A 20,687-nucleotide genomic window follows, 5' to 3' on the forward strand; every position below is an offset into this window, starting at 1 on the left:
TTTTCTCAGGGATGTATATTGAGACCTTAACTGAGCATTCTGTAGTTTGGGGTTTTTAGGTCCCATTTTCCAGAAAGGTATTGCAGTGTGCCCAACTCTCACGATTTTTTTTTTTTTTTTTGTGAGTCTCATGATATTTGGTGTTTTCCCCAATGCTTGAGCCCCCCCTGGAGTCATGTGAATACCTGAGAATGCCAGCTTTAATTTAAAATAATTCAAGCCTTCTTTATTGCTGAAAAATCTCAAAAACATGAGGCAAATGTATAAAACCAAGAAAGCATATAAAAAGAACATAAGATGTTTTAATCTTCTCTCTTTTTTTTTTTTAGCACAAATGGGGGTTTGACTCATGATTTTTTAATACTGGGGTGGCAACATAGTGACAGAAGAAAGCCGTTACTGGTATTTGTAGTATACCGCAGCAACCTTTAGTCCAGTTTAATTAATTTTTTTGTAAGTGAACATGCATTCACTGAGGGATGTATTTGGGTGAGGCCCGCAACTGAATACAGTGCTCAGAATGTAAGCCTTTTATATTTAGAACCCACTGAGACCAGCACCTTACACTGAGAGTGCATCTAACTAATGAAGTGCGAAAACCTCCAGCCATGTCACTGGTTGACCAGGCTGATAACACGGCCCTCAAAGATCTGCTTCAGCACCAAAGTCAACTAAATTGTCTAAGCCTCATGACCGAACTTCCAAGTCAGCACCACTTTTGACACCGACATCCAAGAAAGGCTCTAGCACTGGATCTTCAAAACCCTTACCTCTGTTGCCATTTTCCACACCTTTGCAGTCTCAAGAATCCTTGGTACCAAAAATAATTGGCAACAGCTTTTCAAGGCTCACAGTGCTCCACATTCACTATACTAAAAGTGATATGGCACCATGTATTTCTCACTCCTCATTGGCATTGGGCACTCCAGCATCAGAGCATCGAAGAGAAGAATCACGCATTAGCTTGAATGAGACAATCAGAAAAGACAAGACATCACTTCCCAGGAAGGTACCTTGACCCTCCTAAGCACCTGGGCAACACAAGAGAGCTCATTGTCCAGTGCGCATCCCATTTATGTCTTTTGGTATTGCCAAGACAAGAGGATCATCCACTACATTGGATCTGCTTTTGGCACCAAACGTTGCCTTTGATTTTCAGGATCCATTTGCAACCCTTTTGAAGAAAGGGTGGGGGAACCTTTTCGGTCCATCCCAACTTTACCATCTCATCCCACTGACATCTCTTTGTCCGTGTAACCAAATAGATACTCCACACAACTTTGTACGATGCATGTTGTGGCCTGCACTACAGGACACGTTAAGGGCCATGGTTGATCTGCTTGGTTGAGATACTTGGATCTATCATGGTTGGCACCAGCATACTTGCCACTCCTGGGTCCATCGACTTTGCTTTCAGCATCACAGTCTTATCTTCTGGCACCACTGCCATAATGTCCAATCCCACTGGCACAATACTTGGCCCTGTTGGCATCCTACCTGGCCCCCCAATATGAATGCTTGCTCCTTTGGCCTTGGCTCTGCCTACACTGCCACCTATTCAATCAGTGTTCCCACCTAAAGCACTGGCACTGCCGATACTCCCACCCTTATTGGCTCTGCCACCTGCTTTGCCACCATACTGACAATCTCTAGAAAACCGAAGACTCTCAATCCAGATATACTTGGGGTGTGTTTACACAGACATAGATGATGGTGCCGACGACATCCCAGTGCATGACATCCCAATCTATGGAATGTCACCAGATGAGAACATTGTGACTTCAATGGTTTCCTCACCACATGAACAGTTCCAGGAACTGTTGAACAGGATGGTTCTCCCACTCTAACTGGGTGCTGCTGAGACTCCAGTTGAAAATTGGGATCCTTTATTTGACATCCTTAAGTTGAAACCAAAGGATAGTATTTCCCTGCCTATCCATAGGGGGCTTCTTGATCCAGCTAGAGAGAGATCTGGGTCCGTATTGCCAGCAGTCTCTTGCCGGGGGCAACAGGATGTACCTGATCAATACTCAGGACTTTTTTTTTTTTTTTTTTTTTTTTACTTCATCTGACATCTTAGTGCTAACTCACTGATGCATACAGCAGCTGTGTAAAAAATCAAAGAGCATGACCACCTCTCAAGTAGACTGTGGACAAAGAGGGATGCAGACCGGAATGAGAAATACCTGTTGTTCTGCATATAGAGTTCTTCCCTTTGGCCTTTTGATTGTTCTGGAATGCAGCCACTCCACCGGGATTGAAGCCATACTCATTGCATCACAATTATGCTGGGCTGGTCATGTGTTGAGGACGGATGACACCAGAATGCCAAAGCAGTTGCTGTATGGTGAACTGAAAGTGGGTAACTGCACATGAGGTGGTGAGAAGAAACAATTCAAGGACTCACTGAAGCATAAGTTGAAGCAGTGCAATATTGACATTGACACCTGGGAGTCATCAGCATAGATAGATCGTACTAGTGAGCAGCAGGCAATGATGGGGTTATTCAATTTGAGATTAATTCCCATATGGCTTTTGAGGCACAGAGGCTAAGTCGTAAACAGTAGCAGATTATGCAGGCACAGACTGTAATCCCTTCGTCGATATCAAGCTACATGTTCCTTCAATGAGGAAAGGACTGTCATTTGCAGATTGGTGGTTTTAGTCCACAGTTCTCACAAGATATAATATCTTTATCAGCATAATTTCTGATTTATGCAGAATGACAACAATAATTAATTGCACCAAGGGTATTCACAAAATGCTGGATGTAGCAGCAGCAGCTCATTTAAAAAAATCCCAAAGGGTGCAACTTTGGACAACTGGCTCCTTAAGGCCAGTTCACTTCATTCAGTAGGTCTAATGTGCTAGCTGTTTCACAGGCTAGGGCTGGAAATCAACTCGGAGAAATCATGTCAAATCCCATGTTAAAAGATAATATTAATAAGTGAGACACTGGACTTGACTGTAGGCTCAGCATTCCTGCCAGAGGAGCAATTTTCCCACATGCTATAGTTCAGTACACCTGACACAATCAACCATGCCAAAGGACAGGGTTTTTCATGCGACTTGTTTGTGACACTCCATACAAGACTCCCCATAAGACCTTTACAACACTGGCTGGCAGAAGTATACACCCCAAACATGGACAGTCTACAGAGGCATGTGACCATCCCACCAGGGGTGCTACGGAAATTCTCCTGGTTGAAGTACAGAAAGAATGCACTAGTAGGGGAGTACAGTTCAATCCTTGGCTCCAGGCACTGGTGGTCTTAGCAGATGCACCCATGGTTGGCTAGGGAGCTCACTTTCAGGAGTCACAAATGCAGGGTTTGTTGAATTTGCAAGAATCCATACTTCATTTTAACTTCCAGGAACTTTGGGTAATACACTGACACTAAGATCATTCCTGCCCTTTGTCTCAGGGAAAATAGTTCAGATCCTAACCAATAACATTACTGACATGCATTATCTGAACAAACAAGGGGTGCTTATTCCCCCATATTTTGCCAGAAAGTGATGAAACTCTGGCACTGGGGCATCCACCATTACGTACATCCTGTAGCCCTACACGTGCCAAGGGTACAGAGTATCCAAGCAGTCTGTTTGAGGATGCTGAATCAGGGCCAACACAAATGGTCTTTGAATGAGATGGTGGCTCAGCACTTGTTCAGCAAGTGAGGAACTCCTGAAATAGGTCTGTTTGTCACTAGGAAGAACACTAAATGCAACCTACTGTGATCCAGAGTGGCCAGGGACAAGGCCGCACCAATACCGTCCTATTGCACTGGTCCAGTGACTTTCCATATGCACTCCTGCCCATACTCTTAATACTTAGAGTATACAGAAGATCCAAAGAGACAGGATAAAAGTTCTGTTGCTAGCATTGGTGTGGCCAAGACAACACTGGTACACCAATTTGTTACAGCTCCCTTGGGAGCCCTCGTACCACCTACTCCAATCTATAGACTTCCGATCCCAAGCAGCAGAGAAAATTCTCATCTTAATTTTCCATCCAGGCACCTGGAGGTCTGGATGATTGGCTTCTAATGGGTCCTGACCTTAGTTGTGGTGCAAGAGTAATTGAGTTCCTGTCCTATCCAGAGAACCTGTAGCACAATAGTGTTACGGTCATTTTTATGCTCAACAGTTGGTAAAGGCTTATGGTTGGAGTCTGCCCTCTGTGAGTATGTCTACGCTGCAATAAAAAAAATCCCTGGCACCTAGTCTCAGGGCCCAGGTCAGCTGACTTGGGTTTATGGGGCTTGGACTGCAGACTAAAAATAAAAGTGGAAACACTCAGGCTGCAGCCCAGGCTCTGAGACTCATTCCCCTTGCGGGGTCACAGAGCCTGGGCTCCAGCCTGAGCCAAAACATCTACACAACAATTTTATAGCCCTGCGAGCCCGAGTCAGCTGACAAAGGCCAGCTGTAGCCATGCTGACGGTCTTTTATAGCCGGGTAGAAATACTCTGTAGCTCCTGTCTTGAACTATATACCGTACCTAAAGGAGGCTGGCCTCTATTGCATACTAGAACATACACCAAACTGCTATTTCAGCCTGTCATCAAGGGTTTTTCCACACCACATCAACTAGGTTTCTCAAGGGACAAATCCATGCCTTTCCTTCTGATAAAGAACCTACACCAGTGAGGGATTTAAATGTAGTCCTTGGAAAGCTAATACCTAATTGGTTATACCTCCTGATTGGTTGGAAGAGTCAGCAGACTGACTCTTAAGGCCAGCAGCAGCAGTTCAGCAGCTGCTCAAAGCATTCAACCATAGCTGTTTTAGCTTTGTCTGCTTCTTCCCAGCCCTGCCCCTGCATTGTGTAACTCTGGGTAACCTGGTTCTGACCCTGGCTTCTGACTCCTGATTCCAGCTCTGATGCTTGGCTCTGGAATCTAGCCTCTGACTTTGGTTCTGATCCTAGCTACTGATGCCTGCTCTAACCAGTAGACCCCACTGCCCACATCCTGGTCACTGCTCTAACCACGAGGCCTGATACCTGCTCCAACAACTAGACCTGACTGTCCATGTTCTAGTCACTGAGAGTCCCTTCCTGCATTTGCTTGTGTTATGCTAAATCAAATGTCCCTTCCAAATGGAATTAGTCCATTCTATTTGAGCCACAGCTGTGGCATATCTATGCTAGATACCCACAATAGAGAGATGCAGAAATGCACATAAGTCCAGTTCATACCCGTGTTAAATATTATGCCTCTTGTACCCATCCATACCCTTAAGCCTCTAAACTTTGCCTCTTGTTCAGATGCCATGTTCAAGCAGGGAGTGCTCACTGTCCTCTACAAGTGGTACAGCTTGCTACCTTCTCTCAAGTGGGAACGCACAGAGGTCCTGGAAGAAGAAAGGAAGGAACTTACTGCTGAACACAATGCCATCAACAGCCTTAGGAACAACTGTGACGACATAATCAAAAAGGCTGACAAAGGAGGTGCTGTTGTCATCATGAATAAGTTGGAATATGAACAAGAGGCTGCTAGGCAGCTCTCTAACTCCACATTCTACAGGCCATTATCCTCTGATCCCACTGATGATTACCAAAAGAAACTACACCATCTGCTCAAGAAACTCCCTGAAAAAGCACAGAACCAGATCTGTACAGACACATGCCTAGAACCCTGATCAGGTGTAATTCTATTTGCTACCCAAGATCCATAAACCTGGAAATCCTGGATGCCCCATCATCTCAAGCATTGGCAATCTAACAGCAGGATTGTCTGGCTATGTAGACTCTCTCCTCAGACCCTACGTTACCAGCTATCTTCGAGACACCACTGACTTCCTGAGGGAACTACAATCCATTGGTGATCTTCCAGAAAACACCATCCTGGCCACTATGGATGTAGAATCCCTCTACACCAACATTCCACACAAAGATAGACTACAAGCCATCAAGAATAGTATCCCCGATAATATCATGGCAAACCTGGTGGCTGAACTTTGTGTCCTCACCCACAACTGTTTCACATTTGGGGACAATATATACCTTCAAGTCAGCGGCACTCCTATGGGTACTCGCATGGCCCCACAGTATGCCAATATTTTTATGGCTGAATTAGAACAACGCTTCCTTAGCTCTCATCCCCTAACGCCCCTACTCCACTTACGCTACATTGATGACATCTTCATCATCTGGATCCATGGAAAAGAAGCCCTCGAGGAATTCCACTATGATTTTAACAATTTCCATCCCACCATCAACCTCAGCCTAGACCAATCCACACAAGCGGTCCATTTCCTAGACACTACTGTGCTAATAAGCGATGGTCACATAAACACCACCCTATACCGGAAACCTACTGACTGCTATACTTACCTATGTGCCTCCAGCTTCCATCCAGGACACACCACACGATCCATTGTCTACAGCTAAGCTCTAAGATACAGCTGCCTTTGCTCCAATCCCTCAGACAGAGAGAAACACCTACAAGATCTCTATCAAGCTATCTTAAAACTACAATACCCACCTGCTGAAGTGAAAAAATGGATTGACAGAGCCAGAAGAGTACCCAGAAGTCACCTACTAAAGGACAGGCCCAACAAAAAAAATAACAGAACGCCACTAGCCTTCACCTTCAGCCCCCAACTAAAACCTCTCCAGCGCATCATCAGAGATCTACAACCTATCCTGAAAGATGATCCTTTACTCTCACAGATCTTGGGAGACAGACCTGTCCTCGCTTACAGACAACCCCCCAACCTGAAGCAAATACTCACCAGCAACCGCACACCATACAACATAAACACTAACCCAGGAACCTATCCTTGCAACAAAGCCTGATGCCAACTCTGTTCACATATCTATTCAAGTGACACCATCATAGGACCTAATCACATCACACCATCAGGGGCTCGTTCACCTGCACATCTACCAACGTGATATATGCCATCATGTGCCAGCAGTACCCCTCTGCCATATACATTGGCCAAACTGGACAATCTCTACGCAAAAGAATAAATGGACACAAATCTGACATCAGGAATCATAACATTCTAAAACCAGTGGGAGAACACTTCAGCCTCTCTAACCACTCAGTGACAGACTTGAAGGTAGCAATTTTGCAACAAAAAAACTTCAAAAACAGACTCCAAAGAGAGACTGCTGCACTTGAATTAATATGCAAATTAGATACAATTAACTTAGGTTTAAACAGAGACTGGGAATGGTTGGGTCATTACACTAATTGAATCTATTTTCCCATGTTAAGTATCCTCACACCTTCTATGGGTCATCTCGATTATCACTTCAAAAGTTTTTTTTTTTTTTTTTTTTCCTCCTGCTGATGATAGCTCATCTCAATTGATTGACCTCTTCCAGTTGTTATGGCTACTTCCACCCTTTCATGTTCTCTGTATGTATAAATATTTTCTTTCTGTGTGTTCCATTCTGTGCATCCGATGAAGTGGGCTGTAGCCCACGAAAGCTTATGCTCAAATAAATTTGTTAGTCTCTAAGGTGCCACAAGTACCCCTGTTCTTTTTGCGGATACAGACTAACACGGCTGCTACTCTGAAACCTGTCATTACTGGAAATTGTTGTTCTTCGGGAGTCTCCTTTGTGCATTCACATTTTCCACTCATCGTCACTTTTTCAGACTTCTTGTCACACTTTGGGACTCAGCGATTTAGGAGAATGAACTCGGATTGGTAGGGACTCCGCTCCCTTTATATATACTCAGACCTCAGCCATCAATATCACTTGGGGGCATTGTGCACCCCAACGACACAGTTTTGGTAGAGGTTCCTTGCCTCAACACCAGGGAGTACCATATTCCACACGCGGGGATGCACAGAGACATTTCTCAAAGAACAGCAGTTATCAGTACGTTTTTTTTATGGGTTTTCTCTTCCAGATTATATGCATTTGTACCTGATTATGAGTACACTAAGGTTGTTCTTTGAGTGATGGCCCCTATTATAATATAAGTACACTGTGCACAAGTAAACTATGGTAGTTCCTACTCAGATCTAATGTGTATAACTAACACTTGTATGTTAGGTAAGCTAAAGTATCAATTAATTTACCAGGATTGTAGGGGAAGTGGAGATGGACAATGGGAAAGGGTATTTCTACTAGCATAAACTATTTCTCCGTTGTATATATGAACATGGTATTCACATCACTCTCTCTCGCTCTCTCTTTCTAGTACTTCTTTTTTGGGAGTTTGAGTGGGTGGGGAGGAGAAGAATTGTATTTCCTTCCAGCTGTACCTTATGGCACTAAGCTTTAGAAAGGATTTGCTCTCAGTGGTCCACAGTTAGTATTCTAGGTCTGATTCTCTTTTGGGGATTTTTTCATATTGGCATGTGAATGCTAGATATGCAATTAGTATGGTATCATTTAGCTTCAGAGACTTGGGTTCCAATCTTGACATGGGTCACCAATTAAAATGGGTTGCTTGGTCTCATCCTTAAAGCTAATGGACATTTGTCTGTCATATAACCTTCACCAGCTTGGCATACTGTAGTTTTCAATTTCTGCTGAAGAGGGGCCTATGGCTGAAATGGTTTGAGGATGGCATGTCAGGGTTGAGATGCATAAGAAGAGCTCTGGGGACTGTATTATATCTGGCTCAGGTTATTACTATGAATACCTCAGTTTCATGAGCACTAAATTAACCAAGAAAATTGTCAGATTTATTTGTGTGTTTAATATAATCTTCTGCTCTCTCTTTTTTTTAAAAAACCTACCACTAGCATGTGAAGCGCCAGTGTTTGCACCCTCCCTTATTGCATGAGAGCATGCTATGATAAATTATCAGTGGGTGCCAGCACAGTACCTTCTGGGGGATCAGAAGTAATAGAATTTGGAGCATGACCAACTACATCAAGGCACTTTTTATTCTGTAGTGTGGAATATAATTAACCTGTTCATGTCTGCTATGCAATGACAGAGGTTACTTCTCTTGATCAGTAAGTTGTAATGCCTACTCTCTGTACAATAATATTAATCATAACTTTATGTAGTTTCTTTCATATCGTGCTGTAATCTTGGGAAATTAGCTTTTGTGTTCAAGTTTCTCCACTCCATAGCAGAAGTCATCTCTTGCATCTGCAGCTGGGAGGCTTCTGATCAAGTTAGCAAGAGCTCTCTCTCTCTGTGTGTGTGTGTGTGTGTGTGTGTGTGTGTGTGTGTGTGTGTGTGTGTGTTACTTAATACGTGGTCAGTACTCTTGTCTAGCCACATCAGCAAATTGTGTTGCTGTTGGAACCTTGCGTACATGAAATAATCATGATGACCATTTAGTGTTCTTTTTAGCTTTTATGGTGAATGAATATAATTGAGAAGAAAACTGGTGATTAAATGGTTAAAGTTATAGAATTCAGACTAAACTTTTTAATAAAATCTGAACAGATGATCTGCCTTTTTTTTTTTTTTTTTTTTTTTTTTTTTTGAACTGGCAGGTTTCAGGCTCTCTAATTGGCTTCCCAGTTTTACAGAGTAATTACAGCTTCAAGCAAACTTTGTCATCTGTGGTTCAGAATGGTGTAAAGTAAACAGAACATTTTGAAATACAGCTTATAGTCAGAGTTGCTTAGGAGAGTTTAACTAACCTGTCTAATTTAGATAGCAGCATCATTTTATTTGAAAATGGTAGTTTACCTAATAATTCGGAAGGTGTCAAACATTTTGTAGCCATAATGAATAAAGTTAACCTTTGGCATTTTACATCATCTTTTCATTTTAAGGAGGTAAGTTAAATAATTCAGAAAGGTCCTTTGTATTTTTTAAACTCTTTATTTTTTCCCCATCTTAGACAAAGGATCAGAAATGGCCTGAAAAGATACATTTTTTTTTCTAAAATTGTATTGCCAATTTCTGTTGTTCATTTAGTATTGTAGTCTTTTGAACATTAGTCTCCACTGAGATGTATCCTGCCTAGTATTAAAAAGTCAGAAAACTCTCATGGTTGATCTTGAATCCTAACGTCACTGAAGGATTTAGGATTAAAATTTGTAATTCTAAATTATAGATGGCTAGCATACAAGAACACAAAGTTGAGTCTGTTCACTGGCTTACTCATCTTTTTGCATGATAATTTAGACTTCCAACTGTTTTGAATTGAGATTCAGCCTTTTAATTACATTTGTTTATGTATAGTAGCAAATTTGAAGACATTATGGCGGCTTGTTCTCTTCTCTTGGTAGTGACCCAACTATTGCTTGAGTATCCTGAGCCAGCTCTTGGTAGCCAGCTTCACTTATTCCTCTGTGCTTTGTACTTCACTTTCCAAACTATTTTTTCTTTGTCAGTGTAATGCAGTTTTTCAGTAACTAGTAGAAAAGAATTGTAATGCTCTATATTATAGTACTCACGCATTCATCTTTACCACATTTTCCATTAGCTGTGTGAAAGGAGAGGTCAACAAATGAGCTGTTATTCATTTTCGAATCATAGTAGGAATGTTGCTTACCCAAGTAAATGTGCATACAATAGCTTATGAGGTGTGTGGGTATGCCAGATGCCAGTAAACTTCAGTGCTTTCACCTGCTTGAGAAATATGGGTAAAACATTGATTTTTGAAGTGTGATGGTATTTTGCTTTTCTAAAACTGTTTTCCTTTTTAAAAAAAATTAGTTTTAAATAAGAGTTCTACATATGTTTGGAGAGTATTAGAACCAGAGCTGGTCAAAATTTCTGAATTTTGATTTTCCAACATTTTTCTTTGAAATTAAAAATTTTGGCAGACGCACTTCTAATAAAAATTGTTCCAATATTGACCAACTGTAATGAAAATTACTTCCAAACTACTGTTTGCTAATTGCAGAGCCTAGTAAGAAGTCAAAAATGAAATGTATTATTATTATTATTAATAATAAACATTTGTATAGCACCATAGATTATGGACAGTGCTTTATAAGACATAGAGTGAACTCCAGCCCTGCCTGAATAGTAATTTATTATATTAGTATGTGTTTGCAATTGGAGAAAATATCTCTCTAAATGTATAGAACATGAATGAGTGCTAAGAAAATAATTTTAAAATGTGCAGGAAAAAGATTTATTATAAAAGATTTAAAGGCTAAATCTTGAGTCAGTGCGCAACACCATCCAGCATTCAAGTCAATGGAAATTGCACGTGATTATCAGTTCTTGAGATTTTGACCTCCGTCAATAAACTTAACTGGACATTGACCACAACATTTGAATATGTATACAACATTTTAAAAAGATGTGTCTCTACAGTTGTAGAAATGTTTTTGTTGTTGATTGAAAAATAGTGTGTGGTTACATATTAAAACCTTAATGCTTAGGTGCAAAGGTAAAGAGTTAACTTAATATTTCCTGAATTATGAGTCCTTAAGAATGTGATCTTTATGTAATTTTTCTGTGGAATTTCTCATTCTTCTTTGAGTGATTGCTCATGTGTATTCCATAATAGGTATGCGTGCTTGCCATGTGCACCGGTGCTGGAAGTTTTTCCCCTAGCAGTACCCGTAGGGGGACACCCCAGCGACCTCTGGAGTGGCGCCTCCATAAGGGGCGCTGTGCGTTCCCCCCACCCTCAGTTCCTTCTTGCTGCCAGTGAAGGTGCTTTGGAACTGCTCTGCTCCAGCTTTGCTGTAGCTCGTCCCCAAAACTGCTTGTTCGTTCAGCGTATAGTACCTATAGTTAGTTAGTTGTTCAGTTAGTTTAGTTTAGCTAGAGCACCCGGGCCAGGGCATGCCCCGTGCCCCGGGTTTTAAGTCGTGCAACACTTGTAGGTGATCTATGCCAGTGAGTGATCCGCACACGGACTGTCTACACTGTTTGGGGGAAACCCATCTCAGCAATCGCTGCAAGATTTGCAAGTCATTTAAGCCTCGGACCAAGAGAGAAAGGGACATTAAGCTCCGGGCTATTCTGATGGAGTTGGCGCTGACCCCGGCTCTGGCGCGCCGCTCCGAGTTGGCACCGGGCACTGTAGTGTTGGTGTGCAGTGACCCTTCGGTGCCATCAACTAGTTGGGCACTCCAAGAGGCTAGGAAGAGGCCGCCTTCGCTGCGGCACCGGAGTAAAGCTGGGACAGAAGCTAGACCCATGTCGGGCAGTCCTCGATCCCCACCAGCCTCTAGGCTTCCAATTCAAGTTGAGTGGAGTAGCCCGGCCCATTCGGAGCAGGCCTTCCTGGATGTCTGGATGCCCTCCGCACCGGCGGCCCTGCAGGCAGCCCGGGATGTTACGTCCAAGCCGGTACCAGGAGTACTCCAGAAGCAAGCCGCTGCTGGGATCTCCGCAGTCACTCCTGGCTCAGTAGCGGTCTTGGTCGAGGGAACGTTCCCGACGCCGTTCGCCGCCCAGCGATCGTTCAGGGCGAAGTCCACATGGATTGCCCTTGACGCCCACCAGGCTGTCTGGTTGGGTTCCATCTGACCATCTGTTCCCGTTCGGCGTACCATGCAAGGACCCTGCCATGGCACTGTCGCCACAGCCCCGGGCATCGATCGTTGGCGTATCACCGTCACGGGTCCGCCCGCCGGAGCCAATCGCGGAACAGCTGTTACTAACGATACTAGTCCTCCATGTCGGGATCGCCATCCCGTGGTCGGCATCGCTCCTGATGCCGCCGCTCCTCCTGGTCAGTGGCAGGTTGTATGTCCGCCCAGCCTCCCTTCGTAGTTGTCCATCGATGGGCCAGGCCAAACAGCCAGCTTCACCGGTGCCACAGCAGATGCGGTGGCACCGGGCCCCATGACCAGCCCAATGGTACCAGTGGGCACCGTGGCCCCCGACGCAGCCCCGGGTGGCCAGAGCCTCAGAAGGACCATCGGCCTCCCTCTCCAGACATCTGAGGAAGGAGTCGGTGGGACGTACATCCTCGGCACCATCCCCGAAGACCACCAGGTGGTAGACTCTCTGGTGCCTGTGGACACACAAAGTACCGTGCCGGCCTCCTCACCCTTCCCAGATGAAGTGATTCCAGTCCCTCCTCCCTCCGTCCTGCAGGAGGACTTTAGGGCCCACCAAGAACTCTTTAAAAGGGGGCATCAAGCCTCCACCTCCAAGCAGAGGAGATGGAGGAGCCCTCGGACTCCCTGTTTAACGTGCTGTCCTCCTCGGCACTGGGCAGGGCGGCCTTGCATCTCCAAGAAGGAGTGGCGAAAATTTCGAATGCCCTGTGGCAAACCCCGGCCTCATTGGCCCCCATCTCTAAGAGAGTGGAACGCAAGTATTTTGTACCCGCCAAGGGGCATGAATACTTATACACCCACCCTGCTCCTAACTCCCTGGTGATGGAGTCGGTCAACCACAGGGAACAGCAGGGCCAGCCAGCTCCTACCCTGAAAAATAAAGATTCCAGCCTCCTTGACTCTTTTGGAAGAAAAATGTATTCATCCTCGAGCTTCCAGTTACAGGTGGTGAGCCACCAGGCTCTCCTGGGCCGGTATGAGTTTAATCTGTGGGGCTCCCTGCCCAAGTTCGAGGACTCCCAGGAGCGCGACAGGAAGGAGTTCAAAGTGCTGGTGGAGGAGGGTACAGTGGCTGCCAGGGCAACCCTGCAGGCGGCTTCGGATGCAGCAGACACGGCCGCGCGGTCCATGGACTCCGCGGTGTCCATGAGAGGGGCATCATGGCTCCTGCTCAGCCCACCCACTCAAAATACGAGACTGCTTATAAGAAGTCATGGGACTATAAGAGGTGCCCACAGAGGCAGTCTCGGTCTACCCCCCAGCCTGGGTCCTCCAAGGGCAAGCAAGCGGGACCGTTTTGACAGGATGCCTGGAGGCGCCCTGCCAGTTCTCATCAGGGATCCACCCTCAATAAAGCTTCCCTTCTCCAATCGGTTGTGTGCTTTCCTCCTGGAATGGTCACGGCTAACCTCAGACTGATGGATCTTCAACACCATCTCCCGGGGCTACACCCTCCAATTTACTTCCTCCCCGCTCAACCCCCCGCGTCCCCGTCCCTCCTGGGGGACCCTTCGCACGAGGCTCCACTCGAGCAGGAGCTGGGGCGGCTCTTGGGCCTAGGAGCGATGGAAGTGGTACCCAGGGAGTTCAAAGGCAAGGGGTACTACTCCTGCTATTTCCTTATCCTGAAGGCCAAAGGGAGGCTCAGACCCACCTTGCACCTGTGAGGCCTGAACCAATACATGGTGAAGCTCAAGTTCCACATGGTCTCCCTGGCCTCCATCATCCCCTCCCTGGATCCCGGGGACTGGTACGCCGCCCTCGATCTGCAGGACGCGTACTTCCACATTCATATATTCGAGGGGCACAGACGCTTTCTCTGTTTCGCGGTGGGGCAGGAACACCAGCAATATACGGTCCTTCCGTTTGGCCTGTCCAGTGCCCCCAGGGTATTCACGAAATGTATGTCGGTGGTGGTGGCCTACCTCAGGCACCGGGGGGTCCAGATCTTCCCCTATCTGGATGACTGGTTGGTCAAGGGCAGCTCCCGGTCGCAGGTGCAGGATCACGTGGCAGTCTTTCTGTCCATGTTCACCACTTTGGGCCTGTTGGTAAACAACACCAAGTCCACGTTAGTCCCGGTTCAACACATAGAGTTTATTGGGGCGGTCCTGAATGCCTCGTGGGCCAGAGCCTCCCTCCCACCGGATAGGTTAGAGACCCTGAATGGGCTCATTGACACGGTCACAAGGTTTCCGGTGACAACAGCCAGAGCATTCTTCCAGCTCTTGGGTCAATGTCGGCATGCACGTATGAGGTCTGTCACTCCAGATTCAGGATGAGGCCCCTCCAGTTCTGGTTGGCCTCGGAGTTCTCCCAGGCCAGGGATAGGATGGACAAAGTCCTCACAGTACCCGAGCCAGTGACGACCTCCCTACCGTGGTGGTCCTCCCCGAGAAACATGCTCCACTGGGTCCTGTTCAGGGGCAGGACCCCGTTGCTGGAGCTGGTGTCCGATGCATCGGACCTGGGATGGAGGGCCCATGTGGGAAATGTTCAGACACAAGATCTGTGGTCGGCTCGATCTGACCCTCCACATAAACGTCAAGGAGCTCAGGGCGGTATGGCTGGCGTGCATGGCCTTCTGCTCGTACCTGGCGGGCTGGGTGGTCAAGGTCCTCATAGACAACATGGTCTCAATGTTGTACATCAACAGGCAAGGTGGGCCCCGATCCTTTACACTCTGCCATGAAGCCCTCAGGCTGTGGGACTTTTGTATAGCCCATGTCATCTGCCTACAGGCCTTCCATCTGCTGGGCACCTGGAATGCGTGGGCGGATCGCTTGAGCAGGGACTTCTCCTCTCAGCACGAGTGGTCTCTCCACCCAGAGGTGGTGCACAAACTTTTCCAAGTGTGGGGAACTCCTCAGATGGACCTGTTCGCGACTCGGCAGAACTGTCGCTGTCCCCGTTTCTGCTCTGGGGGAGGCTGGGATGGGGCGCTATCTCCGATGCCTTCCTCCTGTCCTGGTCAGGCCAGTTTGTCTATGCCTTTCCCCCATTCCCGCTGATCGACAAGGTCGTGGAAAAGATAAAGACAGACAAGGCCAGGGTCATTCTGATTTCCCCGATATGGCTCAGGCACCATTGGTACGGGACCCTCACAGACCTGGCGGTTGCCCCACTGTGGCCGTTGCCGTCCCACCCGGACCTGCTCTCCCAGGACCAGGACCGCCTCCTCCACCCCAACCTAGTGGCACTCCACCTCACAGTGTGGCTGCTCAATGGTTAGGTAGGGAGGAAAGGACATGCTTGGAACGGGTTCAGGCTGTCCTCCTAGAAAGCAGATGAGTGAGAAGTTTTCCCAGTGGTCACCCCGATCCAGCTTATTCTGGACTACCTTCTTCACCTTAGAGCCCAGGGCCTGGCGCCCTTATCAGTCAAGGTGCACCTAGCGGCCATATTGGCCTTCCATCCGCCGGTGCAGGGCCATACGGTATTCTCCCATGCTATTACTGGCTGATTCCTTAAGGGGTTGGATCACCTCTTCCCATATGTTAGGCCCCCTGTCCTGCAGTGGGACCTAAACCTGGTGTTGGAGTGTCTCATGGGGTCCTCGGTTGAGCCGCTAGCCATGTGCTCCTGGTCACACCTCTCATGGAAGGTGGACTTCCTGGTTGCAATCACGTCGGCTAGACGGGTCTCGGAGCTCAGGACCCTGACCTCTGATCCCCTGTACGTGGTGTTTCATAATCATAAGGTCCAGCTCCGCCCACACCCTTCGTTCCTCCCAAAAGTGGTCTCCGCCTATCACGTGGGTCAGGACATTTTTCTGCTGGTCCTCTGCCCCAAGCCCCATGCGTCCAGTGAGGAGCGCCGCCTCCACACGTTGGATGTGAGACAAGATCTGGCTTTCTACGTGGAGCGGGCTAAGCCATTCAGAAAGTCCTCACAACTGTTCATCTCCTCGGCCGAGCACCTGAAAGGTTGGCCGATCTCCACTCGGTGGCTCTCCAACTGGATCACGTCGTGCATCCGTACCTGTTATGACCTGGCGGGACTCCCTCCTCCGCCAATTGTGAAGGCGCGCTTGACTCAGGTGCAGGCCTTGTCGGCTCCCTTTTTGGCCCATGTCCCTATTCAGGACATTTGTAGGGCTGCCACATGGTCTACAGTTCACATGTTCACCTCACACTATGCAATCGTCTCCCAGACCAGGGATGACGCCAGGTTTGGCAGGGCTGTGCTCGGTCCCGAGAATTTGTGAACTCCTACCCACCTCCAACAGATATAGCTTGGAATCATCTATTGTGGAATACACATGAGCAATCACTTGAAGAAGAAAAGACAGTTACCTTTTCCGTAACTGGTGTTGTTCGAGATGTGTTGCTCATGTCCATTCCACATCCCGCCCTTCTTCCCCTCTGTCGGAGTTGTCTGGCAAGAAGGAACTGAGGATGGGGGGAGCGCGCAGCTCCCTTTATACCACGCCATGGAGGTGCCACTCCAGGGGTCGCTAGGGCGCTATCCTATGGGTACTGCTAGGGGAAGAACTTCCGGCACCAGTGCACGGGGCGAGCATGCACACCTATTGTGGAATAGACATGAGCAACACATCTCGACGAACACCAGTTACGGAAAAGGTAACTGTCGTCTAGCTCGTTCTCTGAAATGCCTTATCTGTTTTGTCTTGATTTTCAGTTATATATGGGAAGATCTGGATGAACTTACTCCTTCCCTAAGAAATTTTGAAGAATTTAACTTAAACATAACTCTCTTCTCGCAAAAATTTACTTGAAAAAGCAAACTTCTAATTACCATTCATTGTATAGGAATATGTTTATGGATGTACAGCAAATATAGTTTTATGAATTAATGTATGTTCATATGTACAATATTGCAAATATTTATTTTATTATGTTTAATGTATTCAGTTTTTAAAAATACATTGATAAATGCCTATCTAATGCTCTGCGTAACTATCTTATACATTTTAAAATTACAGCATAAATATATGCACCTCAACTCTCAGCAATCTCAGCAGCTTTAACAAACTGAAAAAAAAAAAGGGGGGCTTTACAGTATGCTTGAAAGGTGAAAAATATGGCTCTGGCAGAGCTGGGGGAGCAAGCTGCAAAACAGAGGACCACTCACAGAGAATGTCCTGTCAGCAGCTCCTTCTTCTTTATATTGAGGGAGCTCCATCTTGAGCCCCTCTGCTAATCTTAACTGTGGCAGAATACCAGGGGAAAGAAGCTAGTCTCTCCCAGACCATTTAGGGTTTTATATATTAAAACCAACACCTTGAATTCCATCTGGAAGCTTATTAGAAGACTGTGCAGATCATAAGATGTTCTTTATAAGCTGTCTGCAACGTTCTGTTAGCTTCAGCTTCTGAATGGTCCTAAGGTGTATCCCCATGGAGAGCACACTACAGCAATCTAATCTTAAAGTGACAACGGCATAAATAATTGTGGCTTGGTTTGCATTGCAGATAAAAGAGCACATTCATCTTGGCAGGTGCAGATGGAAAAGGGTGCCATTAGCTACAAGCACTACCTTGGCATCCTTGAGCAGTCCAAGATCTAACATCACCCTCAAGTTGCACACCTGTTTTGCAAATGGAGATCACTCTCCTTGTATGAGAGACACTGATACAAATTCCATCAACTCTTCTGGAAGTTTCCTCCAGCCCACAAATATTATCTCAATCTTGCCTGCAACTAACTAGCTTTCATCCATGCCCCAAGTTCAGCTAGGCATTGGGTAATTCATTCCATAGCTTCTTATAAATACTGGATGTGTATATAAACTATGTATAATGTAACTAAACAATTTTATTTGCTCTTCCCATATTATAATAGCAATACTTATAAGAAAAAAAATGTCCTTTATATCTTTCTAGAATGCCAGCTAATGAAAACAGAGCGACCGAAGCCAAATACATTTATTATTAGATGTCTTCAGTGGACAACTGTCATAGAGAGGACATTTCATGTAGACACTCCAGAGGAACGGTGAGGAATGCTATGTCTTCCAAATTCTTGGGCAGAAGTTTCAGCACATCTACCAGTATGGCACAAGTCTTGATTTTGATTACTACATAATCTGATTATTTGTGTGCAATTATTTTAAGAATTTATATATTAGCCTTTGTAAAATATTCCTAGTTCGTATCAAGTATACGATAAGAACTTTATATAACTTAAGGGAAAGAATGTGCTCAGCTTATCCAAAGTTGTGTCATGACATGTCTCTGAAGTGTTACATCTTCAGCAACATAAACCAAATTTGAAACACATTTTTTTCTCTCAGTAATTCTGAATTTCTTTTCATTCCAGTATATCTTTTGTTTTGTCAGAAAATGCAATATTCTATGACTATATCTTAGGTTATAATTACAATTCCTTGTTAGAGTAGATATATACACATTTATTTAAGTATAAGAATAAGAATGAACTTTTCATTTGCAAGACAAGTGTGTAGGAGACATGAGATGAGGTGCCATGGTAAGTATCATTACTTAGCTGTATTGTGATCCTTGTTATTTCTTAGTGCCCACTTCCAGTGGAGATTAATACCATGGTTTGGCATTATTTTAGAAATTGCATAGCTACTAGCTTTACTTTCAGTCTTGTTAATATTATATTAGTATAGATATATATACACATTTAAAGGTAGTTAGATTGTTTTAAAAGCCCAACATTGCCTTCTATTGTGCAATTCTTGTTTCTTAGTGATATTCCTTTAAAAAGCCCATCAAGAAACATAGACTGTATAGGGATTGCAGAATACTGCCAACCCTAAACCCTGAGCTATACTTTGCCTCATTAAGATATTTAACTTGCTATTAAAGTATTTACAAAATCAAACACACATAATTATTGTGATATAATCTACCATGCACATATATCCTATGCTGCTGGATCTAGAGCATGTACCAGTTGCCAGACTATGTAGTATATGGGAGTAAATTGAAGCAAATTACTTCAGTAGTTCCTTTATTATGTAGCATAATAACTTTGCAGGTAAAATACTACTACTATGTGTGCATTCATTAGAAAATATTTGGTTGCAGAAGGGATCAAGCCTTGTTAGTTTTTATTAATAGGAATTTGGGTTTATTCTTGATAGGGAAGAATGGACAGAAGCCATCCAAGCTGTAGCAGACAGGCTTCAGAGGCAAGAAGAGGAGAGAATGAACTGTAGTCCAACATCACAGATAGACAATATAGGAGAGGAGGAGATGGATGCTTCCACAACCCATCATAAAAGAAAGGTAACCGGATACAGAGATAACTGATAAGATTCTTAATATGTAAATAGCTCGTGTATAGTTGTGTATTTGTATAGAAGCAATATGCAAAGACAGTTATTTATAGAAAAGTTTGTTTACCCTAAAGCATGGAAGTATACGATTCTTTTATTAAAGCTGAACGCCTCTGGTTTCGTTATTTTAATATAACTCACTCTTTGAGCCCACAGTTCACTCTTTCAGGCAACTGATGCCTGTGCCAGGGTTTAAAAAATTATCAACTAATTCATTATACATTTTCACATTTTCCCTTTTAGTTTTTTTACTTTTCTAGAAATTTGGAAATAGGGGCTGCCCTAAAGAAAAACTATTTGCCTTTCTCATGCAAATAGTCCCATTTAAAGAAATTTATTATTTGCATGAGAAAAGGAAGTAGGATTTGGCTCTTAATGACTTTCATCTTTCACAGAGAGCAAAATATCTGTGCTCTAGTTTTTAATAAGGCAAAACCCAGGTCCTGCTATGTGCAGCTGTAACAATCTCTTCATCATGTATCCTCAGGAAGGTTTGAATCCTGAGCTTTTAGCATTGCAGCACAGACTTCTACCAATTATGCTCCAGGACAAACTACATCAGTTAACAGGAAGAGTCCTATGTCAACCAGCCACTAGAGGTGGAGATATAACATAATGAAACAGTGGGTTACCTATACATGATTTAGCACTCTTTTACAAACAGCATGCCCAAAGATATGGCAGGGTCCTTCTGATAGGAAATGTGGCTAAATTGAAGGGATTCGGGTCTGCCTGGCTAGAGATCTGAGTACTATTCCCAGTTTATGTAACTTCTCAGTGGAGTATAAGACATTGCATATCAATAAGGGTTGTCAACAATACAGAATTATTAACAGAATTTATAAGAAGTGCATTTGAAACTCTCGGTCTCCCTGTGTCACCGTGCAGTGCATCTTTCCATAGTCCAAAAGGGATGGGAGGGAGTAGGAGGAGGGAAGATTAATTTTTTTTCTGTGTCCTATTGAGAACATGAGCTCTCTGTGAAATCTGAAGTCAGATGC

At 44.9% G+C, this 20,687-nt stretch overlaps 1 protein-coding gene across 7 annotated transcripts in view; it reads left to right on the plus strand.

Moving 5' to 3' along the window:
• The window catches only part of AKT3 (AKT serine/threonine kinase 3), a 266,912-nt gene that overhangs the window by 139,871 nt on the left and 106,354 nt on the right, over nt 1-20,687 (plus strand). For 6 of the 7 annotated variants that reach the window (XM_054023412.1, XM_054023411.1, XM_054023414.1 and 3 more), the window contains 2 exons: nt 18,263-18,374; nt 19,492-19,636. In XM_054023412.1, coding sequence (XP_053879387.1) covers nt 18,274-18,374; nt 19,492-19,636 — 246 coding nt within the window. In that variant the 5' untranslated portion in view covers nt 18,263-18,273. Of the gene's footprint in view, nt 1-18,053; nt 18,124-18,262; nt 18,375-19,491; nt 19,637-20,687 lie in introns of those variants that run through there. The other variant, XM_054023417.1, reaches the window with a different exon arrangement.

This window comes from Malaclemys terrapin, chromosome 3, assembly GCF_027887155.1.
Source record: "Malaclemys terrapin pileata isolate rMalTer1 chromosome 3, rMalTer1.hap1, whole genome shotgun sequence".
NCBI lineage: Eukaryota > Metazoa > Chordata > Testudines > Emydidae > Malaclemys > Malaclemys terrapin.